Source organism: Chelon labrosus (assembly GCF_963514085.1).
Source record: "Chelon labrosus genome assembly, chromosome: 22".
Taxonomy (NCBI): domain Eukaryota; kingdom Metazoa; phylum Chordata; class Actinopteri; order Mugiliformes; family Mugilidae; genus Chelon; species Chelon labrosus.
Window position 1 is genome coordinate 23,877,484 of NC_140355.1, and position 20,368 is coordinate 23,897,851.

At 46.3% G+C, this 20,368-nt stretch overlaps 2 protein-coding genes across 2 annotated transcripts; one reads left to right on the top strand and one right to left on the bottom strand.

Moving 5' to 3' along the window:
* On the bottom strand, positions 1 to 14,390 carry lmbrd2b (LMBR1 domain containing 2b). Its single transcript, XM_084572852.1, has 10 exons — positions 14,257 to 14,390; positions 9,143 to 9,350; positions 8,420 to 8,526; positions 7,897 to 7,995; positions 7,646 to 7,813; positions 4,747 to 4,957; positions 4,588 to 4,662; positions 4,381 to 4,494; positions 157 to 336; positions 1 to 75 (listed from the first exon to the last, which is right to left on the bottom strand). The coding sequence occupies exons 2-10, from the start codon at positions 9,314 to 9,316 to the stop codon at positions 52 to 54; spliced, it is 1,152 nt and encodes a 383-aa protein (XP_084428978.1). The 5' UTR covers positions 9,317 to 9,350; positions 14,257 to 14,390; the 3' UTR covers positions 1 to 51.
* Positions 14,391 to 17,208: 2,818 nt separating this feature from the next.
* Positions 17,209 to 18,144, top strand: ppp1r3b (protein phosphatase 1, regulatory subunit 3B). Its single transcript, XM_084572968.1, has one exon. It carries the CDS (start codon positions 17,229 to 17,231, stop codon positions 18,117 to 18,119), a length of 891 nt encoding a protein of 296 aa, XP_084429094.1. The 5' UTR covers positions 17,209 to 17,228; the 3' UTR covers positions 18,120 to 18,144.
* Positions 18,145 to 20,368: the final 2,224 nt, after the last annotated feature.

The window sequence follows — 20,368 nt, forward strand, 5'->3', positions numbered from 1 at the left end:
CTACGCTGAACAGGGTCAGGACCACGGACAGCAGCCGGTAGAACCAGCGCTTCAGGAGACACTCCCAGTACCACTCTGAAAGACACACAGGTTAACATCACGTCCTCACCGTCCTCACCGTCCTCACCGTGTTCCTGTCCCACACCACCCACCTACGGTCGGGGTGTAGACGTATCTGCTGAACCAGCCGCTCGGCTCCGAGGACGGGAAGCTGTGGACAAACTGGTGGCTGGAGCTGGTCTCGTTCTTGGCTACGTCCTCCAGGTGGATGGCCTGCTGCAGGAGGATCTGCCACTGGACACGAGTCCTGTTGTGTCTCTGAACCGCATAGATGACCTGCACCCACACAATCAGTCATGTTCACAGAGAAGAACAAGAAGAAGAAGAAGAACTGAGTCTGGATGAAACAGGATGTGGACTGTGGAGGAGGAGGAGGAGGAGAAGAAGAAGAAGGAGAAGGAGAACTGAGTCTGGATGAAACAGGATGTGGACTGAGGAGGAGGAGGAGGAGAAGAAATTTTTCTTTCTGTGCAACTAAGCTCCTGTGTCCAAGCAATTTCCCTTGTGGATCAATAAAGTTTATCTAAGTCTAAGAAGAAGAAGAAAGAAGAATCATGTGACACATCTGCTGTTTACTTAGCTGAGATCTGTGGTAAACAGTAATAATAATAATAATAATAATAATAATAATAATAATAATAATACTAACTACACGGATCACTGCGCGAGTGAACGCTGGCACAACTTGCTGCCGCTGCTCGCCAGTAACCTTTTAACTTTTTAACTTTCCAGACTCTTCTGAATCATTTTCTGGTTTTATGACCTAACCGGCGAGTGAAATTGCCTTCATTTGGAATACTGAAACGATCTGTCGGCACTACCGTTTGTGTGAGCCTTCACTGCTAGCTCACCTGTTCCCCGGTCTGAGCCTCACCTGGCGTTTCTAGCCGTCGATGCTGCCTAAGTCCTCATCCACAATGCGGGCCGGTAGGATATACACCCTGTTTGTCTGCGCCTGGCTGTTTCTACTGCCTGTTCACCAGCTAGTGACGGGTATGCTTCAGTACTCGGCCACCGACCTGCTACGGCTGCGCTGCCACCTGCCTGGACCTGCGCCGGAGGCTCTCCACCTTCACCCAGACATCGCCTTCCAGCCTCGCCGGAGATATATCCACCGAGGATCCCGCCGGCATTTCCTCCACAACAGTTCAACAGCTATAAAGTCCATCTGGTCCAGCTCTCGTCGCCCTCCACGCTCCACCAGCCGGGCTGTTGACCGTAGCGTGCTAGCCCGCCTAGCTCGGTCGGCTCGCACCACCATCAGCTGTGACAACACCTCACTCAACTTCGCTCTGCTCAACATCCGTTCACTGACAAGCAAGGGACATCTCATCCAGGACCTCATTGATGACCGTAAGCTTGACTTTCTCTGTTTAACCGAGACATGGCAACAGCCCAATGACTTCTCTCAGCTGAATGAATCCACTCCTAGTGGGTTTGTTTACAACTGTCAACCTCGTGGCTCTGGCCGGGGCGGAGGTCTCGCGATAATTTACCGCGAGAAGTGGAAAGTCTCGCCGGTATCTGTGCCCGTCTCCAGCTCGTTCGAATCTGCTGTCTGCGAGCTGTCTGGTCCCACTCCAACCATCATTGCTACTGTTTATCGCCCCCCTAAACCGAACAGTGAAATTTTAAATGACTTTGCTGCTTTTCTCACCCATTTGTCCTCTCTCTCACCAAACATAATACTTCTGGGAGATTTTAACATCCACATGGACAATATCAATTTGCCTCTCACCAAAGACTTTATTTCCTGTTTAGATAGTTTTGGATGTCAGCAACATACCACTTTTCCCACACACTCCAAAGGACACATCCTGGATTTAATCTGCTGTTCTGGTGTCACCCCTCTGGACCTTACAGCCGATGAACTCCCCATAACTGATCACTTTCTTCTCTCATTTACAGTGAAACTCACCCTCTCCATCTCCAAAAAAACACGCCTTATTACTTTTCGGAATATAAAGAATATCGACCCTGCCACTCTCACCTTAAGTATTCATTCCTCCTGCCTCCCTGACATCCACAATCTATCCACTCCTGATGCTCTGGTCTCTCATTACAACACCGGTCTCCATAATATCCTTAATTCCCTCGCTCCATTAAAAACCAGATCTTTTTCTTTTTCTGTTTCCGCCCCTTGGTTCACATCCGACCTTCGTCTCATGAAAGCCAAAGGTCGCCAACTTGAACGTCTCTTCAGAAAAACAGGTCTCACTATTCACAAAGAAATGTACAATAACCACATCTTATGTTATAAGGATTCCATTACCCGCACCAAAACCCACTACTACTCCAGTATAATCTCTGCCAACAAAGGCAACTCTAAGTCACTGTTCTCCCTACTTAACAATATCACCCAACCTCAAGACTCTCTCCCCCCTCACTTGTACACTACCTCCTTCTGTAACTCCATAATGTCATTCTTCATCGAAAAAATTCAGAATATTCATCAGCACCTTGGCACAATTCCTCACTCTAGTATCCCAGCCGACTCCCACCCATTCACACACTCATTCTCCTCCTTCCAGCTCCCCACTCTTTCAGAAATCACAGAACTTATTCGGAAATCCAAGCCATCCACCTGTCAACTTGACCCCCTCCCCACACAACTTGTTAAAACCTGCCTCCCCTCCCTTGCCCCTCTCATCTCTGCCATCATCCACTCCTCTCTCACCACTGGAACTGTCCCTACATCCTTCAAGATTGCTGCCATTACCCCAATTTTGAAAAAACCTGGTGCAGACCCCTCTAACTTCAACAATTTCCGTCCTATATCTAATCTACCCTTCATCTCCAAAATCCTCGAAAAAACAGTTGCCTCCCAACTCCATTCTCACCTATCCCATAATAACCTGTATGAACAGTTCCAGTCTGGTTTCCGCCCACTCCACAGCACTGAAACAGCACTTATCAAAATTACCAACGACCTCCTTATGGCAGCTGATTCTGGACTCCTCACCATCCTCATCCTCCTCGACCTGAGTGCAGCCTTTGATACCATCTCTCATACCACCCTCCTCAACAGGCTGTCTTCCATTGGCATCACCCACACTCCTTTAGACTGGTTCACATCTTACCTTTCTGGCCGCACTCAGTTCATTCAACTTAAGTCCCTTAAATCCATCCCCTCCTCCGTCACTTCAGGTGTGCCCCAGGGCTCTGTCCTGGGGCCCCTACTCTTCATCATCTACCTCCTCCCCCTCGGCAATATATTCCGCAAATTTAATATCCACTTCCACTGTTATGCAGATGACACCCAGCTCTACCTTTCCAGCAAACCTTCGTCCGCTCTCCCACCCACCTCCCTTACTGATTGCATCTCCGAAATAAAAACCTGGTTCACCCATAACTTCCTTAAACTTAACAGTAACAAAACTGAGGTCCTCCTCATTGGCACCAAATCCACTCTATCCAAAACCGACAGCTTTTCTCTTAGCATCGACAACTCCTCCGTTTCACCCTCCCCCCAGGTTAAGAGTCTGGGTGTCATCCTTGACAGCACACTATCCTTTCAATCCCATATCAATAACATTACTCGGTCTGCTTACTTCCACCTACGTAACATTAATCGCCTCCGCCCCTCCCTCACCCCCCACACTGCCGCCATCCTGGTTCACAGTCTCGTCACTTCCCGTCTGGATTATTGCAACTCTCTCCTCTTTGGCCTTCCACACAAATCTCTCCATAAACTTCAACTAGTCCAGAATTCAGCTGCCCGCATCATAACTCGAACCCCCTCCATTCACCACATCACTCCTGTCCTTCAAGAACTTCATTGGCTCCCAGTTCAATCTCGCATCCAATTTATAGTCCTCCTGCTTACTTTCAAGGCCATTCACAACCTCACTCCCCCATATTTGTCTGATCTCCTCCATGTTCCCACTCCCTCCCGCTCTCTACGATCATCTTCCTCCGTACATCTGTCTGTCCCTACTGCCCGTCTTACCACCATGGGGAGCAGAGCATTCAGCCGCTCTGCTCCCCGTCTCTGGAATTCACTACCACCCCAACTCAGAAATATTGATTCATTTCCCCATTTCAAATCTCAACTCAAAACATATCTGTTTAAAACTGCCTACGCCACTTGATGACAATTACTCTGCCCCCCCCCCCCCATATTTTATTCTCTGCTGTTTCTTTTATGAATTGCTGTTTCGTTTTATGAATTGCTGTTTCTTTTATGAATTACTGTTTCTTTTTATGAATTGCTGTTTCTTTTATGAATGTATGTACGGTGTCCTTGAGTGCCAAGAAAGGCGCCTATAAATAAAATGCATTATTATTATTATTATTAAATGCTGGAGTATCGTGTCAGACCTGCTTGTGAAGCTTGACCAGACTCTTCTCACTGGGGTAGGTGTTCTGTTTGTCATCAAAGTCCTCGTAGTCGTCCATGTTCCTGCCCATCTTCTCTTGGTAGTCCAGGGGACACTGAGAGCAGAGGACAGAGCAGAGGACAGGTATGAGTCACACCTGTCCACGTCCACCCTACCAACCAATCATCTCCTGTCACATGACACTCACTTTCCTGAGAATGGTATCGATGTACTTCCTCAGAGGGTGGTTGTACTTGATGGACTCGCTGACTTTCCTCACCTCCTGCAGCAGAACACACGTTAGACTAAGCTCAGAGTTAAGCTGAGTTAACGCCCCCCTCGCCCCAGGCCCCGCCCCCCCACTCACCTCCATCACGTCCTCCAGGTTCTCCTCGGCGTCCGCCTTCTCCGTCATCAGCTTGGACGCCTTGAAGTAGGTCTTGACGAGCAGGTGTCCGTGTCGGGAGGCGTTCCAGTAGGAGCGAGGGATCTCCACCAGGCCGTAACCGAGCAGCAGCACCAGTAGGAACAGACCCCAGGTGTTGGCCGCCGTGATGCCAATGGTCTGCAGCTCATACCTGAGAAACCACACCGCTGTCAGCTCACGGGAAGCTAGCAACACAACGGAGCTCAGCTAAATACACCTGACTGTCTGTAAAGATGATGGAGAGCTACACCACATATTTAACTCTTCATCTACGTTATGAGACTAATTAGTAGAGAAGTCAGGAACGATCCAGACATTTTTAAAATGATCACTTCTGTTTTAGTGGCTGACGTCACAGCTGCCAAAGAACTAGAAGAGGAAGAACCAGAAGAACCAGAAGAACTAGAAGAGGAACAACCAGAGGAAGAGGAAGAACCAGAAGAACTAGAAGAACCAGAAGAACTAGTTTAGTCAGTAACTAGTGTAATGTGGATGTGTGGTGAGGTGGTAGTAGTTGATCATCTAAACAGAATCCATGGAGTCCACTCAGTCAAAGGCTGCACCCAAACAACAACAACAAACACTGAACGTTTAAAAGAAGAGAAAAGTTTCCTGGAGACAGCGTCAAGGAGAAACATCTTCCAGAGAGGGTTAGGGAGTTTATGGCAGCGTTGGATGACCAGAACATTTCTGGAGTAGAGAACACAAGGTACCAGCTACCCTCTCCACACTACATTAACTTTGACTGAAAGATTTATTGGACTGAATCCAGTCCACTCTAGGAGAAGACAAGGAAGACAAGGACAGACTTTAGAAAGACACAGGAGACCAACTCTAGGAGAAGACAAGGAAGACAAGGACAGACTTTAGGAAGACACAGGAGACCAACTCTAGGAGAAGACAAGGAAGACAAGGACAGACTTTAGGAAGCTACAGGAGACCACCTCTAGGAGAAGACAAGGAAGACAAGGACAGACTTTAGGAAGACACAGGAGACCAACTCTAGGAGAAGACAAGGAAGACAAGGACAGACTTTAGGAAGCTACAGGAGACCAACTCTAGGAGAAGACAAGGAAGACAAGGACAGACTTTAGGAAGACACAGGAGACCAACTCTAGGAGAAGACAAGGAAGACAAGGACAGACTTTAGGAAGCTACAGGAGACCAACTCTAGGAGAAGACAAGGAAGACAAGGACAGACTTTAGGAAGACACAGGAGACCAACTCTAGGAGAAGACAAGGAAGACAAGGACAGACTTTAGGAAGACACAGGAGACCAACTCTAGGAGAAGACAAGGAAGACAAGGACAGACTTTAGGAAGACACAGGAGACCAACTCTAGGAGAAGACAAGGAAGACAAGGACAGACTTTAGGAAGCTACAGGAGACCAACTCTAGGAGAAGACAAGGAAGACAAGGACAGACTTTAGGAAGACACAGGAGACCAACTCTAGGAGAAGACAAGGAAGACAAGGACAGACTTTAGGAAGCTACAGGAGACCAACTCTAGGAGAAGACAAGGAAGACAAGGACAGACTTTAGGAAGCTACAGGAGACCAACTCTAGGAGAAGACAAGGAAGACAAGGACAGACTTTAGGAAGACACAGGAGACCAACTCTAGGAGAAGACAAGGAAGACAAGGACAGACTTTAGGAAGACACAGGAGACCAACTCTAGGAGAAGACAAGGAAGACAAGGACAGACTTTAGGACGCTACAGGAGACCAACTCTAGGAGAAGACAAGGAAGACAAGGACAGACTTTAGGAAGCTACAGGAGACCAACTCTAGGAGAAGACAAGGAAGACAAGGACAGACTTTAGGAAGACACAGGAGACCAACTCTAGGAGAAGACAAGGAAGACAAGGACAGACTTTAGGAAGACACAGGAGACCAACTCTAGGAGAAGACAAGGACAGACTTTAGGAAGCTACAGGAGACCAACTCTAGGAGAAGACAAGGAAGACAAGGACAGACTTTAGGAAGACACAGGAGACCAACTCTAGGAGAAGACAAGGAAGACAAGGACAGACTTTAGGAAGACACAGGAGACCAACTCTAGGAGAAGACAAGGAGGACAAGGACAGACTTTAGGAAGACACAGGAGACCAACTCTAGGAGAAGACAAGGAAGACAAGGACAGACTTTAGGAAGACACAGGAGACCAACTCTAGGAGAAGACAAGGAAGACAAGGACAGACTTTAGGAAGCTACAGGAGACCAACTCTAGGAGAAGACAAGGAAGACAAGGACAGACTTTAGGAAGCTACAGGAGACCAACTCTAGGAGAAGACAAGGAAGACAAGGACAGACTTTAGGAAGACACAGGAGACCAACTCTAGGAGAAGACAAGGAAGACAAGGACAGACTTTAGGAAGACACAGGAGACCAACTCTAGGAGAAGACAAGGAAGACAAGGACAGACTTTAGGACGCTACAGGAGACCAACTCTAGGAGAAGACAAGGAAGACAAGGACAGACTTTAGGAAGCTACAGGAGACCAACTCTAGGAGAAGACAAGGAAGACAAGGACAGACTTTAGGAAGACACAGGAGACCAACTCTAGGAGAAGACAAGGAAGACAAGGACAGACTTTAGGAAGACACAGGAGACCAACTCTAGGAGAAGACAAGGACAGACTTTAGGAAGCTACAGGAGACCAACTCTAGGAGAAGACAAGGAAGACAAGGACAGACTTTAGGAAGCTACAGGAGACCAACTCTAGGAGAAGACAAGGAAGACAAGGACAGACCCTAGCTACCCTCTCCTCTCTACATTGACCCTGACTCATCTGGTTGCCATGGAGATGTCTCCTGGTCCAGAGGCTGGTCCTGACTCACCAGGACAGGTGCCACTCAGGATGAACAGCCACGTAGATGAGCAGAGAGCCGAAGATGAGCAGGTACGTCCCGTAGTAGATGGCGTTCTCTATCAGCGCCGTTTTAATCTTCCCAGTGATGGAGAACCCTCCAGAGCGAGCGTACGACTGCATGAAGGGCAGCAGCAGCCTGACAACACAGACCATTCAGACATTTAAAACACACCTCACCACCTCACCCCGTCACCCCGTCACCACGTCACCAGCTCTGACCATGTGAGGCACTGGGACGTCCAGTACACCACCCTCCAGAACACGGGCATGATGCCGTCAGGGATGTAGCTCCAGGGCTTGTAGCAGGACTTCACTTCACTGTCAGACAGGAAACACAGCAGCAGGTTAGTGACTCTGGGGTTCATCAGTTCAGTCCTCACACCAACTAAACCTGAGCTACATGGATTAACCCTGTGACGCCTGACATGTTTAATGAGTGTTTATTGAACCTTTAACCAAAATATATATATAAATATATAAATATACGATTTGTATTTGAACATTTCTCTCTTTATTTCATCTTGTGACAGAAAAACGTTTCAGTTTCTGTTCTTGTTCAGACAAAGACAGACTGAAGGTCTAACGTCTGTGTCTCTTCTCTGATGTTCTACAGATAGAACGTTAATCCTTCACCTCATCACCTGGAAACGTTCAAGGCCTCTGAAGCTTTGAATTAAAAAACTACAAGAAGAGAAGAAGAGCTTCCTCCGTTCAGCTGGACTCTCACTGGTTGTGTTCTCACCTTTTTGTGGGCGTGGCCGACGTGTTGGGCGTCGTGTGATTGGACGGTAACGGGTTGGTGGTGGGAAGGTGCTCCTCATGATCGTTCTTACACTGTTTATAGATGGTCTGTAAGAAGAACACACCATGTTCTCAGAGTCACAGTCCTTTAACCCTAGAACACTAACGGTATAACACGTTCTAATCAGTAACACCTTCACTAACGACAGGTACAGTTCACCTGATTAAATACACTGAAGTACAACAGGACCTGGTGAAGTGAAGTTCTTTTCTTTTAAACTATAAAACGTCTCATAAAACAAAGGTGTCTCAGAGGCTCCATCTTTAACAAACAGCTCCTTGACCTCTGCTCCACCTGTCCCTGGGACATGTGAGACTTGTCCAGTGAAGACACAGTCTTCCTGCATCACTACAGTCAGTGAGTTTATGAGCGGCTCTAAATGATGAGCTGACTATAAATGTAATTATCACTAATGATGTTTATTCCATTAAATAATAAGTCCAGGACCTCTTAGCTCTGGTATCAAAGAATAAATATGTGTAGTTAGTGACTGATAAAGTAAAACTAGCTGTAGTTGTGTTGTATTGACTTGTTGCCAGATGAACCAATCCAGTGACAGGATGACACCTGTACCTGGTAAATATAATGAACGTTCTTTAACAGATCATGATCATGAGGAACAGACTCAGTTCCTCACACAAACCCAACCCGCTGGGTACTGACCGTGCTGACGTCCAGCGGCAGGATGAAGACGATGAGGAAGCACAGGTACCAGGCCAGCAGCGTTCCGAACAGAACCATGCGCTGCTGCTTCCTGAAGTCTCCGTACCGGTGCAGCAGGAACAGCGCCAGGAAGAACACCACCACGATCTCAATGCCCAGAGCTGCCCCGCTCATCCTGCTGCACCTGGATCAGCCGCTGCACGCTGACCTGCAACAGAGACGCAGGTTAGAACCCCCGGGTTAGAACCCCCCGTGTCCTAACCTGCAACAGAGACACGGGTTAGAACCCCCGGGTTAGAACCCCCGGTAGAGACGCAGGTTAGAACCCCCCGTGTCCTAACCTGCAACAGAGACGCAGGTCAGAACCCGCGGGTTAGAACCCCCGGTAGAGACGCAGGTTAGAACCCCCCGTGTCCTAACCTGCAGCAGAGACGCAGGTTAGAACCCGCAGGTGAGAACCCCCCGTGTCCTAACCTGCAACAGAGACGCAGGTTAGAACCCGCAGGTGAGAACCCCCCGTGTCCTAACCTGCAACAGAGACACAGGTTAGAACCCCCGGTGTTCTAACTGAGACGCAGGTTAGAACCCCCGGTGTCCTAACCTGCAGCAGAGACGCAGGTTAGAACCCGCAGGTGAGAACCCCCCGTGTCCTAACCTGCAACAGAGACGCAGGTTAGAACCCGCAGGTGAGAACCCCCCGTGTCCTAACCTGCAACAGAGACACAGGTTAGAACCCCCGGTGTTCTAACTGAGACGCAGGTTAGAACCCCCGGTGTCCTAACCTGCAGCAGAGACGCAGGTTAGAACCCGCAGGTGAGAACCCCCCGTGTCCTAACCTGCAACAGAGACGCAGGTTAGAACCCGCAGGTGAGAACCCCCCGTGTCCTAACCTGCAACAGAGACACAGGTTAGAACCCCCGGTGTTCTAACTGAGACGCAGGTTAGAACCCCCGGTGTCCTGACCTGCAACAGAGACGCAGGTTAGAACCCGCGGGTTAGAACCCCCGGTGTCCTAACCTGCAACAGAGACGCAGGTTAGAACCCGCAGGTTAGAACCCCCCGTGTCCTAACCTGCAACAGAGACGCAGGTTAGAACCCGCAGGTTAGAACCCCCCGTGTCCTTAACCTGCAACAGAGACACAGGTTAGAACCCCCGGTGTTCTAACTGAGACGCAGGTTAGAACCCTCGGTGTCCTGACCTGCAACAGAGACGCAGGTTAGAACCCCCCGTGTCCTAACAGAGACGCAGGTTAGAACCCCCCGTGTTCTAACAGAGACGCGGGTTAGAACCCCTGTGTCCTGACAGAGACGCGGGTTAGAACCCCCCGTGTCCTAACCTGCAACAGAGACAAGGGTTAGAACCCCCGGTGTTCTAACAGAGACACGAGTTAGAACCCCTGGTGTCCTAACCTGCAACAGAGACGCAGGTTCGAACCCCCGGTGTTCTAACAGAGACGCGGGTTAGAACCCCCCCAATCACCCAACCAGGGTGTGGAGACGTCCTCAGAGCTGTTGCTCTCTGGACGTGTTAAACTCTGGAGACGATCGCAGCTGAAAATCAACTTCCTCCTATGATGCTTGGTTTGCTGCCGTGTGATTGGCTGATTAGAAGTTGTGTTAACGATCAGTTGAACATCTAAGTGTCTATCAGTAAATACATTAGAACACATCTTTACTGAGTCGCCTCTGATTCCTCTCATCTTCTCTAACTGTCCTCTATCATCATCAGGTTCTACATGTACGTACGTATCTATGACAGATGGATCTTTATCTCCTTCCACCTCTCTTCTCTCTCTCTGTCTCTGTCTCTGTCTCTACACAGCCGGCCTCAGGCAGATGGTTCCTCCATATGAGCTGGTTCTGGTTCTGTTGAAGGTTTCTTCCTGTTCCTGCCACCGTCTCCTTCAGGCTGGATGTTGTAAAGAGTCTAGAGACAGTTTGTATTGTTATTGACGCTATATAAATAAAACTGAACTGAGTCTCTGGTTTCAGTAAAACTGTCATCAGTCATGAAAAGAAGGAGGAACTCAGTCGATCTGTTTTCTATCTGCATCCAGAACCTCAGAGAACCCATGGTCTGGTCTATGGAACAGCAGCTGGAGCAGAACGATGGCCGAGTCATGTGACGTCTGTCATGTTTTACTTTGACTGAAGGCTGCCTCATAAATCTTTATAAACGTGTCAGTATCTGAATCAGTTCATTTATCACCGTGACATTAAATATACTGAGAGTTTAAAGAATACAGGTCTGACTCTGATTTACTGGTTTGATTCTTTTAGATTTAGTTCAGTTTTTATTCTCCTCACTGGTTCCAGAGGTTTATGGTTCTAGTTCATCATCTGTCATGTGTCTCTACTTTAGTCCAGCTCTCCTCTGTCCTCAGATGTTTTAAATCTCTCAGAGCTGGAGCTTCTGTTCTGATCTGGACGAAGTTTAAACAAACGGATCAGATCATTAAATGAAGATGAAAGACGAAGAGACTGAACCAAACCAGGTCCTGGATGATTAGATAAAGACCATGTGACTGTGGTGACACTACAGACTGATGATGATGATGATGATGAGGAGCAGCTTCATCTCACTGGACTCTAACGAGATGACCTGGAAACATTCAAAGGATCCATTGTGTGGATTCTCCTGTGATGGGGGGTGATGGGTGATGGGGGGACAAGGACTAATGAGAGACCAGACTCAGTCAGGTCCTGAGGTTATGTAACAACAGAGCTTCATAAAGGAACTGATGATGACTACTGTTCTACGACTGTTGCCATAGCAACCAGTTCAGTAAACAGGACACAGACACATCAGCTTCACCGTAGACGGAGGAATCAGGAAGTGATGCAGCAGAAATAGAGATGCACCGATTACAATTTTCCAGGCCGATTCCGATTTCCGATTTTTCATTGAGTTTGACCGGCCGATACCGATTTTGGCCGATTCCGATTTCATTTTTTCTAACCACTTTACAACACATACAAAGATTTATTTACTCTTCTTTAATAGAATATTAATATTATCTTTTCTTTAATAGAACATTTTTTGAACAGATAATCGCTATCACTATAAAAATAGAACTATATAAATTACTCCTGGTGTGGAGAAAAAAAAATATGTAATATTTGAGTTACATAAAAGCTTTTTATTTGTTTTCTTCCTAATTGTCCTTGAAATAGTGGTCAAGAACCCCCCCCCCCCAAAAAAACTAACAAAGCTGAGTTTGAGTTTGTAGAAGACGCTTCCTCCAAAACCTGAATGGATGAGACAAGTCCAGCTGTCTGTTTCCACTGGTATGGTCTGATCTAACCTGGTCCAGACCTGAATGTCAGACTGAGATCTGAGTCCAGAACTGATCCAGGGATCACATGGTTCTGTGAACTGGATCAGAACCTGGGCAGACACGTGAACACACCTGAGACAAACCATGGTCTAATGTGTCTCGATAAGGACCAGACTCTCTGACGAGTCCTGACACCGTCAACATGCTAATGCTAATGCTAATGATGACAAATGAACACATCCATCAGTTCAGTCATGTGATCACACAGACCAGCTGCTCTCAGCCCAGACTGCCACAGCTTCAGCTAAGCTATGCTAACATCACTGCTAGCTAATGTCTGCTAACATCACTGCTAGCTAATGTCTGCTAACATCACAGCTAACTAATGTCTGCTAACATCACTGCTAGCTAATGACTGCTAACATCACAGCTAGCTAATGTCTGCTAACATCACTGCTAGCTAATGTCTGCTAACATCACTGCTAACTAATGTCTGCTAACATCACTGCTAACTAATGTCTGCTAACATCACTGCTAGCTAATGTCTGCTAACATCACTGCTAGCTAATGTCTGCTAACATCACAGCTAACTAATGTCTGCTAACATCACTGCTAGCTAATGACTGCTAACATCACAGCTAGCTAATGTCTGCTAACATCACAGCTAGCTAATGTCTGCTAACATCACAGCTAGCTAATGACTGCTAACACCTCTGCTAGCTAATGTCTGCTAACATCACTGCTAGCTAATGACTGCTAACATCACAGCTAACTAATGACTGCTAACATCACTGCTAACTAATGTCTGCTAACATCACTGCTAGCTAATGTCTGCTAACATCACAGCTAACTAATGACTGCTAACATCACAGCTAGCTAATGTCTGCTAACATCACAGCTAGCTAATGTCTGCTAACATCACAGCTAACTAATGACTGCTAACATCACAGCTAGCTAATGTTTGCTAACATCCCAAGTGGCTAATGTTTGCTAACATCACTGCTAGCTAATGACTGCTAACATCACAGCTAACTAATGTCTGCTAACATCACAGCTAACTAATGTCTGCTAACATCACTGCTAGCTAATGTCTGCTAACATCACAGCTAACTAATGTCTGCTAACATCACAGCTAGCTAATGACTGCTAACATCACAGCTAACTAATGACTGCTAACATCACAGCTAGCTAATGTTTGCTAACATCCCAAGTGGCTAATGTTTGCTAACATCACTGCTAGCTAATGACTGCTAACATCACAGCTAACTAATGTCTGCTAACATCACAGCTAACTAATGTCTGCTAACATCACTGCTAGCTAATGTCTGCTAACATCACAGCTAACTAATGTCTGCTAACATCACAGCTAGCTAATGACTGCTAACATCACAGCTAACTAATGACTGCTAACATCACAGCTAGCTAATGTTTGCTAACATCCCAAGTGGCTAATGTTTGCTAACATCACTGCTAGCTAATGACTGCTAACATCACAGCTAACTAATGTCTGCTAACATCACAGCTAACTAATGTCTGCTAACATCACTGCTAGCTAATGTCTGCTAACATCACTGCTAGCTAATGACTGCTAACATCACAGCTAACTAATGTCTGCTAACATCACTGCTAGCTAATGTCTGCTAACATCACTGCTAACTAATGACTGCTAACATCACAGCTAACTAATGACTGCTAACATCACAGCTAACTAATGACTGCTAACATCACAGCTAACTAATGTCTGCTAACATCACAGCTAGCTAATGTTTGCTAACATCCCAAGTGGCTAATGTTTGCTAGCATCAGAACCGTCGAGGCTAACGTGTCGACTCTTACCGAGGTGTATCAGCTGGTTTCTGGGTCTTGTCCCCGGTCTTGTCTCCGGTCTTGTCCCCGGTCTTGTCTCCGTGTTTACCGTGACTGTCTCCGGTCTCCTGCCCGTAGCTCGCGGCTTCTCTCACATCTCCACCCGGAACAGACGTTGACGTCAGTGACAGGCAGGCAGCGGCTCTGCGCATGCGCGGCAGCTGATGTGGTCAACGTCTTCTTCTCTCTTCTTCTGCCTCTGCTGCTGTTGCTGCTGAGGACGTCACTGCCCACTGCAGGACACCAGAGGAACTGCTCCAACCACAGATAGAACTGATTCAGTGTATTAACACTAGTAATACATGATGTTCTGTATAATATGAGTTTTATTAAGATCAGTAACTATTTAATATTTATTCATAGTGTCCATATTTAACCTGTTACCTGATACAGTGATTGTGAATATATATTGTAGCTTTAATATGTTGATGTTTTTTGTTTTATTTCTTTTTATTTCTTGTGTTTTCTATCACTGTCTGGTCTTATTTGATCTCATCTTTATTATCTTATTTTATTTTATCTCTCATCTCAACGTATATCTGAACACATCCTGAGGCCTTGGGTGATAAATGAGCTGTTTCCTGATGTTAGGGGGAGAACATAGAGCTGCTAGTTAACCTCTGTGTTCACACGTTGACTGGTTTGTTCTCATTTATCTCATCTCATCTTTCTCTTTATTTTATAACTGAAGCCGTCATCCTCCGTCCAGCTGTAGCCAGACTCCATGGAGGTTATTAATCATTTATCTGCTGCTGCACCACACCAGGCCCTCATGTATTCTGCACATTATTCAGCAGAGTGGAGCCTCCTCTCATTAAAGCAGCTCTGGTTCATGACTAATGTTTGAGCGCTGGGTCTATGAGGGCAGATCTATTTTCAGGTACGTGCTGCAGCAGTCGGGGACAAAGTCCTGATCATTGGCCTCACATCTGACCCAGATCTCTGTGTCTCCTCCTGGACATGAACAAATATTTACACTGACTGTGTTCCCTTTTACCTGCAGGGTCACCAGAGGATCATCTCCAGTCTCTACACGCTACGTCTGCCAGGGGGATATGTTTAGATCAGTATTATTAGATCTGAACTTTTAAAGACACATGCTTCTGTTTCCTCACTCATGGACTACTGGACAGGTGATTGGATCTGGTTCTGGTTCTATCAGGTCTGTGTTAGAATCAGTTTTCAGACCTTACTGATGGCCCCTGGTTTATACAGACCGGTCTACGGACGGTTCCAGGGGCCCGGCTGAAAACAAGACGGAACAGGACGTTCATGTTTAGGGCCTCACAGCTGTTTAATGATCTGATCTGATCAGCTGTTTATCAGCCTCCTGCTTTTAACTGAGCTGAATTGTTTTTCATTATTATTTCCATGTGTATATTTTAGTTTGTTGTTAAACACTTAGTGATTTGATAATGAGCTTAAATTCATCTTTAAATCTTTATCTTTAAAATAGAGGTTGTTGTGAACTAATAAAACTAATGATGTCTCATCAGTGAATCCACGTTTGGTTCTTCACTGTTTCTATGATCCACCTCAAAATAAATCTGAGTTATATTTTTACATCATTAATAAATAATCTGATTGGATCTGAACATTAATCAGCTGATCTGAGCCAGAGGAGGTCTCCAGGTGATTCTGGGTCAATGACCTGACTCAGTGCTGCACAGACTCATTGATCAGTGAAAGCTGCCTGTCAGCGAGCTCTCTGATTGGCTGCAGCCAGGTGTTCACGTGAAGTGTGCATGAGAGAGAGAGAGAGAGAGAGAGAGAGAGAGAGAGAGAGAGAGAGAGAGAGAGAGAGGGGTCTGGTTCATTGTGAGAGGAGAGAGAGGAGCGCGAGCAGGACGCGGCTGCAGGTGAGGAAGGACGACGTCACGACGACACGGGACACACCGGCACATTCAGGTAACCGCTGCACTGAGTCTGCGCAGTAGGAGTCTGTTCACCTGTTAGAGAAAGGAACTCTGTTAAACTGAGCCTCTGATCAATGAGTCTCTGCTGCTGCTGCAGTGGAAACAGAACAAGAACAGTTTGTCTGCAGAAGATCCAGAACTAGAAACAGAACCAGATCCAGAACTAGATCCAGATCCAGAACTAGATCCAGATCCAGAACTAGATCCAGAACCAGATCCAGATCAGTGACAAACACTCACAGCTCAGTCTGATGATGGAGCTGGGTCGTCTCCTCTCTAGTGAAGCCACAGCTTCCTGAGTTTTGGTGGAACAGGACTTTCCTCTAACTGGACTCATCAGCTGTGACGAGAACAGACTCTGGTTAAAAGACAAACATGTTCCTGCATCAGCAGACGAGGATCTGGAGGAAGTTTATCCACCTTCATTAGATTCACACGTTCCATCTGATGCACAAAGTTCAGCTTCAGATGAGTTTGATGAGTTACTGCAGACAGAGGAGGAAGAGTTGAGTGTTTATGAATCTGTGTCAGACTCTGATGCAGCTGTTGATCCTCAGAACTGAACTGAGTTAAAACTGTCAGGAAACTAATCCAACGTCTGATCTGAGCTGGTGAATCAGTGATGATGATGATGATGGTGATGGTCCATGTCCTAGCTGCACAGTCTGATAATAATCTGACAATAATCTGACAGACATCTCTAAACTTCCAGTTTCAGCCTCTTTCCTGTTGAATCTGAACGTCTTGTTTTTCAGCAACAGAGAAAACAGAGAGAGTCTCCAGATACACCTTCAAAGGTCAGAACAGGAAGTAGAATTATTCCTGAACTTCTCTTGGAATAACTTCCTTTAATAATCCACTGCTGATTCATCGTCCTGCAGCTGAGCTCAGACCGGACTCAAATCTTTGTGATCAAGTCCCAGCAGCTAGAAAACTAAACTTCACCCTCAGCAACAATCTGTCCTGTTGTGAGGAACCTGAGTGTCTGGTTGGACACTAATCTCTGATAATGAAGCTGGTCCACTCATGGTTTCATCATCACGGTGGCTCAGTCTGGAGAGAGTTCATTCATTCTGTTTACTCTCTGTTTCAGTGTTCGTATCCAGGATGCCGGTCGACATGACTCTTCCTCTGTGCCTGTCCAAAGAGGAGTTTGTCTTTGCGTCTCCTAAGTCTCCTCCTCTGGACTCCTGCCTGAGGATCCAGCAGCATGTTGAGGACAGACGCTCCTCCAGTAAACCCTCTGGAAAGTCCAGGAAGCAGGTGACGTTTGCAGACCACAGAGGTCTGCCTCTAACCAAGGTGAAGACCTTCTCCCAGTTCAACGACCCCATCGATATCCCTCTGAACATCCAGGAGATGCTGAGCTCTGCTGTGTCTCTGAGCGCTGAGGAGGACAAACTGGTGCTGGACTTCCCTCCACCGTCCTCAGACTACCTGCAGTTCCGCCAGAGGCTGGAGAGGAGCTACGTCTGCCTGGAGCACTGTGTGTTAAAGGACCAGACCTTCAGTGGAACCGTCAAAGTCAAGAATGTGTCCTTTGAGAAGTCGGTGAAGCTTCGCGTGACCTTTGACCTGTGGAGCAGCCAGGTGGACGTGGACTGCGTCTACGTCCAGGACACGTATCCCAGCTCGTACAGCGACACCTTCTCCTTCGAGGTTCCTCTTCCCGCCGAGCTGCAGCTGCACCAGCGGGTCGAGTTCGCCGTCTGCTACGAGGCGGCGGGATGCGAGTACTGGGACAGTAACCACGGCAACAACTACAGCATCGTGTGGTCGTCCATGAGGAGGAGCCGGCGCTCTGACGTTGACTTTGGGATTCACTTTGACAGATACGGCAGCCCCACGTGTTCACACGGCATCCTGCCCGACTGGCCGAGCTACGCCGCCTACGAGAACGTGGGACCGTACTACTGACCAGGCTTTAGACGGAAACTCTGTCTGATGTTTAATAAAGCTGCTGTAGAAGAGAAACACCGGTCAGTCTCAGTATGACTCTCAACACCTGAGACTTCTCAAGTAAATGAGGAAGAACGAGTCCTCCTGCACCGTGTCCCAGAGGAGGATCTGCTGATGGATGGATGGATAGATGGATAGATAGATAGATAGATAGATAGATAGATAGATTAAATAAAGTATCAGTGAATAAATCTACTTCATAGTAAACAGCTGACTTTCTATCTAACTATGCTAGCTAGCTCTTATAAAGCTAAGCTAGTTCACATTACATCTGTTTCCTTCAGGTCTCTCTATAATTAATTGTAAATCTCTATGGTCCAAAACAAACGGTGGCTGTAACGTCAGTTTTTATCAGTAAACAACACAAGTAGCTTCTCATGCTACGTAGGTGGAACCAGGTTACAGACATGAGGCATTGAGGCAAGTATTTACTGTGATGATCAGTCTGACTCTTCACCAGTTTGACCTGAAACATTTTCTGGTTTTGTATTTTTTTATTTTCTCTCTGAATCAGAGTCAAATCTGTAAAACCTCCAGAGGTGAAGAGAGTCCAGACTGAATGAATCAGTGGACTGGTTCTCCTCGTTCTCCTGGTTCTCCTCGTTCTCCTGGTTCTGCTGCACTGGTTTAATGTTTCACAGGATTTCTCAACCAGACAGCTGAAGTTTATCTCTTCCTTCTGTTTCCCAATAAAACGTCGTTATCTACGAAGGAGGAAACCTGAAACCGACTTTACTGTAGTAACTTCAACTTGTTCAGAGTTTAAACTCATGTTCTTCACAACAGACAGAAACAACATGCGCTCACTGGCCACTTCATTAGGTACACTAGTATGGTGTTCAGCTTTAGTTTGTAATAACTCAGAGATGTTGATTCAACTGTGTTTTCATTGTGTACAACTACTGAACTGACACGTGTTCCTAATGTTTTGACACAGTAGTCAGTGGACTAGACTAAATAACAGAAACACTTTAGTGTTCTTACAGCATCTGAACTAAACTTGTATTCTCTCCTCTGTTTCTCTCTCTGGCCTCCAGGGGGAGCTGCTACTCTCATCTCATACAGTTAGTGAATGAGAAGCAGCAGCAGACAGGTGCATTGTGGGATACAGAGCTGAGAGGCTCTGAAGGAGCAGGAAGTGGTTGATGAGCAGTGACTCTTACAGGAAGTGTCTGCAAACACACAGCTGTTTTAGTTTTTCACCTTTAGAGAAAAAGGTTTTCAGTCGATGTCACATTAAATGATTTTAGTGAATGAAGCTACAGAGAACTTTGCTCTATGCAGTGGTGACAGTAAAACAGGAAACTTCCCTCAGTTTGAATAAAAGTTCAAATGATCCTGAATCTCAGTTCATCTGATGGTTTCTTCTTCTCTCATCACTGATCCGCTGTTTATTAAACACACAGTCTTTAAGCTTTAAAATATTTATTAGAATAAATGTTCCCTGATTCTGTTACTGGTCAGTATTTAACTGTTCTCCTCACACACAGAGATCAGAGTGAAGACAGAGCTTTATTTAATGAAGGTGACACGTTTCCAGCATCATGGATTTATTGAACTTTTCAGAGATTATTTCTTGTGCTCTGACTGTTGCTCTTTCATGTTGCTCTAGAGAGATCCTTCACACACTGAAGTGAGATCTGTTTCCATTTCTGTTCAGCTTCGATAGGTAGAGGGCAAATAGATGGACGAGTTTATTTAAGCCGACAGTTAAACCAGCCACTCAGACACGTCTGCAGACTTCAGAGGATTCAGCTCCAGATGCAAACATCTGGTCAAACTTAGAAACAACAGAATTCACTGATGACGGAGGCAGAGATACGTAGACCATGTTTAACATACACATCATGATCCAGCTGAGACTCTGCACTTTAAGGTCATCAGGACTGGATTCAGATGAGCTGAAGAACAAAACAACGTTCTGACGCTGTTTCATCATCAACTGAACAGTAGAACCGTTATGAAGGAGGATCCAGGTTGAATCTCATATTACTGGCTTGTTGTTGTCATTCTAATCAGTTTGTACAGAGGATGTTACTCACACTGAACTCAGACACAGTGGAGAAATCTTCTGCTGTGCTGGAGCTCCATCCAACTTTAATACTTCAGTGTTTTTGAAGAGAACAGTCCTGAAATCTGATGTTCTTTGATTTGATTGATACCTTGGATTATTCATGTGTTCATGCTGGAATGACTAGTTGGAATAT

Bases quoted from the DNA above. Each gene is read 5' to 3' on its own strand.
- lmbrd2b (XM_084572852.1), bottom strand. From the start codon at position 9,316: ATGAGCGGGGCAGCTCTGGGCATTGAGATCGTGGTGGTGTTCTTCCTG. The intron at 4,663-4,746 runs GTGAGTGGGGGG...GTTCTGCTGCAG, and splicing joins ACCTGGAGGACGTGATGGAG to GAGGTGAGGAAAGTCAGCGA. The intron at 76-156 runs GTAGGTGGGTGG...TGTGTCTTTCAG, and splicing joins GATACGTCTACACCCCGACC to AGTGGTACTGGGAGTGTCTC.
- ppp1r3b (XM_084572968.1), top strand. From the start codon at position 17,229: ATGGTTTCATCATCACGGTGGCTCAGTCTGGAGAGAGTTCATTCATTC.